This window comes from Leishmania braziliensis, chromosome 19 (genome assembly GCF_000002845.2).
Source record: "Leishmania braziliensis MHOM/BR/75/M2904 complete genome, chromosome 19".
Classification (NCBI taxonomy): domain Eukaryota; phylum Euglenozoa; class Kinetoplastea; order Trypanosomatida; family Trypanosomatidae; genus Leishmania; species Leishmania braziliensis.
Window position 1 is genome coordinate 189,583 of NC_009311.2, and position 10,704 is coordinate 200,286.

At 57.1% G+C, this 10,704-nt stretch overlaps 3 protein-coding genes across 3 annotated transcripts; all 3 read left to right on the top strand.

The window, feature by feature from the left end:
• Window positions 1–1,511: 1,511 nt before the first annotated feature.
• Window positions 1,512–3,392, top strand: LBRM_19_0590 (putative sarcoplasmic reticulum glycoprotein; the record flags this gene model as incomplete). Its single annotated transcript, XM_001564105.1, has 1 exon — window positions 1,512–3,392. The coding sequence occupies one exon, from the start codon at window positions 1,512–1,514 to the stop codon at window positions 3,390–3,392; it is 1,881 nt and encodes a 626-aa protein (XP_001564155.1).
• Window positions 3,393–5,500: 2,108 nt separating this feature from the next.
• On the top strand, window positions 5,501–6,010 carry LBRM_19_0600 (conserved hypothetical protein; the record flags this gene model as incomplete). Its single annotated transcript, XM_001564106.2, has 1 exon — window positions 5,501–6,010. One exon carries the CDS (start codon window positions 5,501–5,503, stop codon window positions 6,008–6,010), a length of 510 nt encoding a protein of 169 aa, XP_001564156.2.
• A 1,058-nt stretch (window positions 6,011–7,068) lies between these two features.
• LBRM_19_0610 (putative RNA binding protein) lies at window positions 7,069–8,010 on the top strand (the record flags this gene model as incomplete). The annotated part of the gene is made up of 1 exon (XM_001564107.1): window positions 7,069–8,010. One exon carries the CDS (start codon window positions 7,069–7,071, stop codon window positions 8,008–8,010), a length of 942 nt encoding a protein of 313 aa, XP_001564157.1.
• Between the last annotated feature and the right edge of the window lie 2,694 nt (window positions 8,011–10,704).

A 10,704-nucleotide genomic window follows, 5' to 3' on the forward strand; every position in this document is an offset into this window, starting at 1 on the left:
TATGACCACCTCGAGAAGGGCTGTCTCCGGACATGTGTATGCGTGTGTGCATCAGCGCCTGTATCGAGGTATGCTAGATCGTTGCCTACGATGCTTCTGCTGCTTGTTAATGCCGAGTATTTCCTCCACCTTGTCATTTCTCTCCCTCTTCCCCTCTCTTGCTTCTACTCTGATGTGGGCGCTCTCCCTTGGAGAATTGAGCCGAAGTGGGGATGTTACGTCCCCTGTTCGTGCCGCTTGATGCCGCCGTCGTTGTTCTTCTTGTGGTGGTCATTTCACCAGAGAACTGCGTCGCTGGTGGGGCTTTTTTTCTTTTTTTTTTGCTTCTCCGTTCCCTGTCTGGCGAAGGAGGACTTCTTTGTTGTTGTCGTTCATGTGCGCGGGGCTGTGCGCGCTAGCGTTTGTGCGTTTGGGCGGTTTTAATCTCTCCGTGGCTCCCCTGTCTTTTTCTAGCGTCCCGTTATTTTGTCTTCGCTCGCTGCGTGTGCGGACTTTGCCGGCACCGCCATCGTTTTTCCCCCTTTGCGCGTTGGCTTCGGGCGGTTCCCTTTCCTCGACTTTGGTTCTCCCCCTTCCTGGGTGGCTCTCTTGCGCCCCCCCTCCTTTTAAAATAGTCTCTCACCTCTTCATTTAACCTTCTTTGCTTCTTTGGTCATGTCGGTCACTGCGCTGGTTTCTTCGTTCCATGTGTGTGTGTGTGTGTGTGTGTGTGTGTGTGTGTGTGTGTGTGATTCTCCTCCATCAGTTCCCTCCTCACCTCATCTCTCCTATCAACTGTGTCTTCGTAGAACTGCTCGTCCAAGGAGAACCGAAGTGACCAGATGATGCATCTCTCCTTTTCCGCACGCACACCGCATCAAACGTAGACATCATAAAGCCGAGCCAGATCGCGCGATTCAGCACGGAAACGAGAGCACAGACAATCCGCGTCCCCCCCCCCCCCTCCAGCCAAGGTTTGACGACGGTAACACTCCTCTCTCACTCGTAGCGATGGGTGGGGTAGGTAGGACACCTCGTCGGGGCCTCTTCTCTCTCAACTGTCTCCATGCTCGAGGCGCAAATATGCACTTCGATCCCCCCAAAGGCTAGCAGCTCGTATCCATTCATGTTTACGTCTTCTCTTCTACCCCACGCCTCTGCTCTACCCCACTCTTTTCGTCGTCTTCACACAGCACATCCCCCATCCTCTTAGCTGCACCCCAGGCGTGTGCGTTTGTGGGCCTCTCTCCTTTGCGTGACGCTGACCAATTTATGTCATCACGCGTCTCTCTTGATCATTTCTTCGCTTTTCTTTCTTTTCTTTGGAACTGCTCTCTCTCTCTCTCTGCTGTGCTGTGCTGCATCTCTCCCTCTCGATGTTGTTGCTCGATTCGCTTGCAAAACCGATTTTCTCTTTCCCTGTGTGTCTGTGCAAAGCGAGGAGTGGAGTGTGTTCAGCCGTGTCATCTCATAGCGCGCACGGAGTCTTCACTTCCTCCAGTTCTCGTCTCTTTTTCTTTATTGCCTTGCCGATGCCCGTTTCCGAGGCACCTGCTGCGGGGCCTCTGCATGCGAGGGAGTCGGGCGGCGACGTACCAGGGAGCATGGGGACGCTCATCAAGAAGCTCTACCCCCTCTACACTCAGCGTGTGCAGCCGCTGGAGGAGATGTATAACTTTCACATATTTCGTCCCAGCTGGTATGAGGAGACGATCCTCAATGAGCGCCCTTTTGTGACGCTTTTTGGTCCGTGGTCGGCTGGCAAGACCACCTTCATCAACTACCTCTTGCAGAGCAACGCCTTGTGGACTGGGCCGCAGCCGACAACGGCAGAGTTCACGGTGATGATGTACGGCAAAGAGCCAGGCCCGATTGACGGCCAGGCGCTGGTCAACTCGAAGTATCTGCCGTTCAAGGGCCTGCTAGATTTTGGTGAGTCGTTCATCAACAACCTCAAGGGCTTCCAGGAACCCCATTCACTTCTGGAGCGGGTCACGCTCATCGATAGTCCTGGTGTGCTAGAGAGCGCTAAGGACATTCACCAGCGCAAGTACGACTACGTAAAGGTGTGTCGTTGGTTTGCAGAGCGAAGTGACTTGATCTTAGTCTTTTTCGACCCCAGCAAACTTGACGCCGGCGCGGAGCTTCGCCAGCTCTTTCAAACCTCGTTTAAAGGGATTGAGAATCGCCTCCGCCTCGTGCTGAACAAGGCTGATACCATCTCCACCCAGGAGCTCATGCGTGTCTACGGCAGTTTGTTCTGGAACTTATCGAACTTCATCAACACAACGGAGCCGCCGCGTGTCTACGTTGGGAGCTTTTGGGATAAACCGTACAACTCAAACTCATTCTCACTTCTCTTCGCGGAGGAGAAGGTGGACCTGCTGCAGGAGTTGGTGGAGATAATCCCGCAGCAGGCCAAGGACAAGAAGGTTGCGTCGCTCATTCGGCGAGCCAAGGAGGTGCTCGTGCACGCCGTCATCATTGGCGGCATCCGGACCGACCTGCCGGCGATCTTCGGTAAGTCCAAGGCGAAGAGGAAGGCTGTGGAGCAGCTGCCAAGGCGCTACGAACTCATCGGCGCTCGCTACAAGATGAACCACCGCGACTTCCCGCCGGTGCAGGCGTACAAGGCCTTTTTGGAGCGCTTCGACGCAGAGAAATTCCCGCCGCTGAAGAAGCCAGAGAAGGCTGGTCTTATCCGCGGTATTCAAGAGCTCATTGACACGATCCTACCAGCCATGCTTCGACCGGTACGCGACATCCGTGCCGCGAATCCATTTCATGAGGATGAGCGGGCGGGTTTGCTCAACATGTACCGTGATCGTGTGCTCTCGCAGTATGATGGGCGGCGTGACATGCAGGGCAGCCCCGACAACGTTGACTCCACCAAGCGCCGGTATCTCTCCAACTCGGCAGCTCAGGGCCCGTCACCGAGTGTTACTGCCGCCCCCGCATCGAACCCGTCGTCCCTATTCGGCCCTAGCACCGTCGTTACAGCACTTTCCGCATCGCCATCCTTCACAGGGCCGCCATCCCTCACAATGGCTGCTTCGTCCACGGCGGCCACCACTGCACCGCAGCCACAGACCTCCGCGGCGACGATGCCGTCATTAGCTGATATGCAATCAATGATGACGATGATGCAGCAGCTGTTGGCAAATCGTCAGCAGCAAGACCAACTGCACAGCAGTGCAGCTGCGACCACCATCTCGCACGGGAGAGCATTCTCATCGACCCCACAGCCACCAGCAAATCCTGCCGAGTCCTCCCTCCCGCCATCCCCCCAAGAGTCGGCCTTTGACAACGAACTTTGCCCACCGACGGTGATGTCTCCACTCGGCGCGCCTCCCTACCGCGCTCCCGAGATGAACACATGGACTGGCGGGGATGTGTTGAAGCAACTGCAGTGAGACAAGTGCTGCACCTCCTCCTTATCATGAGTGTCGCTCTCATAGTCGTCCCCTCCTCGCACAACAAGGGAGATCACGAATCTGCCGCTGCGTCGCGTCTCTCATTATCGTGCACATTTGTGTCCATGGGCGCGTCGTGTAGCCGCGCCGCGTCTTTTCGCCCCCTCCTTGAGCGTCTCACTGACGTGTGTGTGTGTGTGGTGCGCCTGCCGTCTCTCTCGGTGGTCTCCTCTTTTATGATGTCGCACGACGACACCACCTCGTCCTGTGCATGACTGCGCGTGCTGTGCTGAAAGGGTTGGGGGAGGGCGGGGTAAGAGGTGGACTCCGTCACCACCCTCCGCCACCACCCTCTGCCCTGTCTTCACAGGACCTCACTATTCTCTTTCACCGTGGCGCTCCTGCATTCGCTCTTCTTACACCCCACTTTTGCTTCTTTTTTTTCCTCCGCACTACGAGCTGGTCACAGTCCCCTGGAACGCTGTGGCCGGTAGATGGAGAGCGCATGTGCACTGCCCTCGCCCCATGATGTAGAGCGCCATCAGAGCGATACTTTCCCCAGACTTCACACCTCTCCCGCACACGCACAACGAACTGAAAAAGCGGCAGGGACTGGGAAGGCAACGAGGGACACAGGCGTCGATGCTGCCTTTGCAGCCAAGAGATGCCGCAGCTTCACTAAGACGTGGGGGCGGGGTGGAGGTGACACACGCGCCAAGAAGTTACAAGGGAAAGTTTTCAACTCTTTTTTTGACACCGCGCATAGGGCGCCGCCACCGCTTCTGCCAACAATGTGTACTCGGCGGGCGGGCGGGGGTGGTGATGTGTATGAAAATGCACAGGGTACCACTGCACACTCTTCCTCCGTCTTCACGCAGCTGCCGCGTAGAAGCCTCCTCCTGCGTGCGTGCGTGCCACAGAAGTCACAGCGCCACTCCACTATCCTCTGAGTGCTCTGCACATATTGACCAATCTCTCCGTCCGCTACGCCTCTCTTGGTTGTTGCTTCAGCATGTCGAGCCCCACCCACTGTTACGGTCCCCGTTGCTGCTGCTTCCCCCACTTCGTGATCCACGTGCGTGGGTGTTCCCACCGCATGACAACCTCCCTGTTGATACCCGCAGATGACCGCATCGCTGATGCGTGCAAACATGGAGTGTAGCGCTTGGTGAATGATGAAAGGCGGTCGAAACGTCATTCTCCTCCTCCCCCTTCTCGTTCTCGCCTGTGGGTCTTTTTGCAGCGCACCCGTCCACCCACACCCGCACAAGCACACAAGCACACACGCATGCACATTGCAGCCACACACCTCGGCTCCCGCTGTCGTGACGGGCGCCACCCGGCAACTTCTGCTCCTCCAACGCTGTAACTCCTTTAGCCGCTAGGGAAAGGGGGGCACCTATCCCCGCCGATACCGCGCAGGAAAGCGGAAGTATCTCTCTTGCTTCACTTTTCATTTTCTCTCTCACACTACGCTTTCTGTGAGCACCTGTCCAGTGGCGCACGGTTCGCTCACTGAGTGCTCAGTGGTGCACGATGCGCAGCGAGGTCCGTGATGGCCTACGTGCCACACCGCTGTCGAGCAGTGGTGACAGCCGTAGTAGCAGTTATGTCCTGCAGGACACAGGGCTGCTTGATTTGATAGAGGTGTCGAAGAACACGTCACTATTCCTTCACGATCGAGCCGACTACAGGAGTATATCGCCTTCCCGCAATGAAATGGCTTCTAGCATGGCAGGGCAAACTCCCAGCGTGGCGAGGACAGGCGACTTGGCACCCGTCGATATTACCCGCCACAGCGCCGCTGCCCTGCTTGCCCACCTCGCTTCTTGTTGGCAGATCGCTGTTTGTGCACGACACTCCGGTGTCGTCAGTCGCCGCCATAGCGCATGGCAAGAAGTCCACCTCTCCCGGAGAGGTGGGTGCCGCAGCTGACTCCGTCCTCTGGTCTTTCACGCGCAGCTCGACCTCCATGTGTTTGCCACGCTGGGACCAGCTGTGTGCGGTCGGCTTTAGAGTCTGTATGTCGCTACACTGTGGCCTACGTGTGGTGCTACCGAAGACCACACTTGCTGATAGCCCGTGCATGTCAGCTGCAGGGGCGCACGATGCACGACAGCACAAAGATGCGCAGCAAGTCAGTGCAGTCCAGCAGTGCCGACTCCGCGTATCCGCTCGATGACGCTATGTGTGCGAGGGTGAAGCAAAAGCGTCGAGCGGCGCTTTTCAACATGTGGGTCTGGAGCCCACACTTGCAGCAGGCTCTCGGCGCTGCACTGTGCTTGGCGCCACCGGAGAGCGTGTCCGATTTCAGCGCCGCGGTGAAGGCGAATATGCTTGCTGGCGATCTCTTTAGCAGCGCACGACTCACCCCAGTCGCGGGGGGCTCGTGGCGGTCGTGCGGCAATGTTGACTCCTTTTGGCATATAGCAGCGCCCACCACGTCTGCGAGAAGTAACACTCGAGAGGGACAGACAGCAGCGCGCTCTCCTTGGAACACTCGATGTCGCGTCCTGCAGCCCCCCTCTTTTTTATTATTGAGCCCTTCCTCTTTTCTCGCTGTGGACTTCAGCTGCCCACCTCCATTCCCCCCGCTTTTCTCGGTCTTCCCTACGTGAAACCGAGATGGGCAAGACACACGCAATGAAAGATCATCATCGAGCGATGAGGGCAAGAAGGACAAGAAGGGTAGCACTCGCTTCCATAGGCGCGCACGCACATGTCTTACCAGCCATGTAGTTAGAGGTGCGTGATTGTGTGGCGTGCGGTTTAGACCCGCCGCACTGGTCGTTCTGGGCATCAACAATGCAGAAGGGGACTCGCAACGGATAATTCGCCATCTGAATTGGTCCCTCTCTTTTCATCTCGCTCGCCCCTCCTGTTTGCTTGGTGTTTGTATTGAGCGAGGCCGCCTCGGTTGGGCGTGCCAGTATATGCCCCTTCACCTTTCCCATGCTCTTCACCTCGAGCCCATCCCTTCCTCCCCACGCATTCACTCGCCCACCCCACGCGTTTTGCATGCGCTCACGCCATGCGTGTGTACGCCCTGATGTGGGTGCACCAGCTGTGTAGTAGGTATAGTACGAGCGATTCGCAGTTCTTTTTATTATTATTGTGAAATATCGGTAGTGGTAGAGTTAGGGGATCATCTGTAGCATAGCGATTCACCGATTTGCAAGACAACCACACACGCAGAGACCCTCCTCACTCCCCCCCCCCCCGTCCCCCCCCACACACACACACCACACGACTTATTCACACGCACAGTAGTGACAGCGAGCCAAAACTCATTTTCGGCGAGTTAGACTTCACAGATAACGCAGGAGCATCACTCCCACAGTATATACATATATATAAGGAGCCCCGCGCCAAAAGGGAATCGGGTAAGCACGTGCACTTGTCGATCACCGCGGACGACCTCTTCCCTGTCCCGCTCTCCACTTACTAACTCGTTCACCACTTTTCCTTCTTGTTTTTCTTCCCCCCTACGCACTCGCCTTCCTCGACTTTTATAACTCCCTCTTCCCCCGCCCCCTATTCTTCCCCCCCCTCTCTCTCTCCTTGTCTCTCTCTCTCTGTTAGTCCTTCGCTCGTGCTTTCTCACACACATTCACCCCAGGCATCTTTTATTTATTCTTCTTATCTGCCGCCGGCGCCGCCAACGTGTCGCTGAACGATGAAATCCAACATCGATGTCGATGTCGCTCCAATGGGTGCCTACCACGGCGATGGTATGAGGGAGCCTGGCATGAGTACGAGTGAGCCAATGCAGGTAGTGTACAACCGCATACAGAAGCGTATGCCCATGTTCCGCAACAGCCTGGTAATTCAAGAGCAGCAGATGATGCACATGACGGAGGAGCTGCGCACGCTGGTGATGGATGCGAATGTCCTGCGGGCGCATTACGAAGAGGCACTTCAGGAGAAGCTGTACATTGAGAACCTCGCCGCGCAGGCGGAGAAGCGCGTGCAGAACGTGAAGGAAATTGTAGACCGCTACGTTGGTGTCAAGGACGCAGTGGTAGCCAGCGATGGTTTCACGTATGAGCGCGAGACCATCTCCTCCTACATCGAGGGATGCAAAGAGGCTGGCGGCACGCCGACGTCGTACCAGACAGAAAAGCCGCTGACTTCGCTGCTGATCCCTAACCGCTCTCTCAAGACTTTGGTCGATCGCTTGGTAACGGTGCAGAAGACGGAGCCGAAGATGCCGGCGCCAGTCGACCGCAACCCGGTGCAGCACTACTCAAAGCCAATGGCGACAGGTCGTGTAGGGAACATGTCTGGCAGCCAGAACGACGTTCAGCGGCGCAGCATTCAGGGCGGCGGAAAGGACAACCTCAGCCCGGTGGAGCTGAACGCTAAAGGGGAGCGAGTCCACCCATGCATTCGTGTGTACGGGTACTGCAACTACAACGAAAACTGCGCGTACGCGAAGTATCCGTACGATGCATGTCTTTCGAATCTCAAGAATAAGTGCCGCTTCAAAAATCAGTGCCACGAGCGCCATGTCGAGTTCCGTGGCCCATTGGATGACTACGGCAACTCCATTTCGGAAAACCATGGACCTCATCAAGAGAAGATTGCGTCCGACTCCATGGAAGAGATGAGGAGGTAGGGTCCCTGTCTTTCATCTTTGGCGCACCCCCACCCCCTCTATCTTTCTGTGCTACACACACACGCACACACACACGCAGCCACGCAGCCACACGCGGCCACCGCCACCGCCACGCTTTCGTAGACGAACAAGAGTGGAAAGGCGAAGGGAGGAGAAAAGTGCATGCAGTGCCCTTGCCAGAGTGCCGCCTTTTTTGTATGTGTGCGTCTCTCTCTCTCTCTACGGCAGAGGAGGAGGTGGTGGTGGCGTTCTTTCCCTCCCACCCCTTGCTGGCTGCTTGTTGATGTGTTTCTGGCTCTGTTGGTTGTCTCCCCATTCAACTCGGGAATTTCCGCAACTCTCTCTCTCTCTCGCTGTGCCTCTTAGCGAGGGAAGTGGCTCTCTCTCTTTCGTTGTCTTCACGTTCTCATCGCGCTCTCCCACCCGTTGTCTTCTCCCCTTCCCCTCCCCCTTTCCCTTTACCCCTTTCTTCTCTTCCCTTTTGTTTTGTCGGACATACGTACTCACTTCTCGTTGTTCCCTTCGCTCTCGCTTCTTCAACTTGCATGGGGGCTGCCGTGGAGTGCCTCCTTTCTGCTCTGCTCTTCGCCCGTGTGTGGCGCTGCCTCCTTTCAAGTCGCGCGCCACGGCTCTTGCGGCTCACTTCTTTTTTCTGTATGAATGCTGGTCGCTTACCCCTGGTTGCAGCCTACAGCAAGTGTGTGCTGATGAACCGCTAACCTTCTTGTGTGTGTGTTCGCTATAATGGAGCCGATTTCTTGGTGTTTCTCGCTGATAGAAATCGCGCAATGAGGGGTGGGGCGAGGTGTTGAGAGGACAGATGAAGGCCCAGGGTGAGTCGGTGACTCATCAAAGGTCACGACTCGTGTAGGCGTCTTCGCTCACCCACTCTCCTTCATAACTGTCTTTTACGCCAAACGAGGTTTTCTGTTTGTCTCGCCTCGGCATTACAAGACGACAGGAGACCATCCTCGCCTAGTTCTGCCCGGACATCGTCCGTACTTCACGGCAACAGCGGGTGGCCAGCAGCAATAATAGGGTGTGCTGAAGATTTGCTGCTCATTAGTGCGCTGACACCGTTGTAACCGCCCCACCGACTGTGCTTGCCACGAGGGTGTCCGACCCGGCGACTTCTCCAACATGCCGCACGCGATTCGCGAATCACCCGACACCCAGAGCATTACCCATTTCACGCTTTGATCTAGCACGCAACGATCGGATGACACGCATCTTCTTCGCGCTGCAGAGGCTTTCCCCGTCAGGTGCCTATGACATCCCCCTGTGCCCCTTCAGAACGACACGCGACGGGCTCTTTGTGCGCGGGCCCATGCGCGTACACGGGCCCCTTCGGCCCGACACCCCCACGCCTGTCGATGGGGTGCGGATTCCGGGGAAGGCGGAGTGCCCCTGCTGCCACAGACTAGTCGCGACGTCGCGCCTGTCGCGGCGCATGCGGGCAGGCCCTCCAGACACCCCCCGTGGCATCGACGGGGACGGGAGCTGCAGACGGCGAGCCCCATTCCCCAGGCAACAACGTCGCCCTGAGGCAGGCCCCGGGATCTGGTGGCGCGAGCACCGCGTGCGTGCGTGCTATCGGCCGCAGCTGGCATGGCGTATCGCGTCCAAACACCGCACCCAGAGGTCTACGGGGCCCGCGTGATGGACGGACAAGGCGCCGAGAAGTGCACATCCACCGAGCCCGCAGTGCATGTGCGCGGAGCAGGCCTGTCTGTGGCGCCGATCGCGCAGCACGCATGCGGGAAGGGGGCGAGGAGGGACGAGAGGAGCCCGCGAGGCGCATGGCCCGATCCGACGGCTGTCGGTTGGTCCTAGACGGTCCGGGATTTAGCCTGTAGCACCGCACCGAGACACAGGTGGGCTGCCGTTGTTGTGCGCGTCTGTTGGTTCACTGGGTCGTGGTGGAATGATCGCGTTGGATGGAAGTACAACGCTGTATGGATAGCAGCTTGTTGCACCTTCCGCTGCTTTTTTGCTTTTACTTGGTTTTGTTTTTAGCGGAGACGTGGATATTGGTGAACGTGGGAGTGTGTGCGTGTGTTGGTATGGGCTGAGGATGTGGAACCAGAGTGAGGCGGATAAGAAAGGAAGGCAGTACGCTGAGTCTTTCCTATGCAGGAGCTGAGGGCAATGCTGAAGGAAAAGGCCAAACGTGCCTCTGCGCGCAGTGAAACACGCCACGCCTGCTGTGCGCCTCTGTTTACTTTCTGATAGCGTGTGGCGTACCACCCGGATCCAGGGACGAGGCAGCCGCCTAAATGCACAGGACGAACTGCTCTGTAAGAACAGCAAAAAGGAGTTCAACACTGTCAGTGATATGGGGCGTTCAGTGCTGCAGGGGATCCAGTGAGCCTTTGGCCTGTTTGTGCTGGTGTTCCATGGCGATCTTTACCCTTGTTTCTGTTGCTCCCCCCCCCCTCCCTGCTACCCGATGCATATTGTGAGGGGGCGCGACGGGAGGCTAATGTGAAAGCTGAACTGTGGCCGAGTGTTTACAACTGTTGTTGCCTTGTGACTGACTTTTGGCTGCCGTCCTCTGCTATTACGCATCGCGGTGGTGGGTGCTTGCAGCGTGTGCATGACCCACTCCTCGTTGTCCCCGTCCCACCGGATCCACTGGAAGTGGAGGGGCCTCTACCATATAGAGCGCATTACAGTGATTTAGCCGAGNNNGGG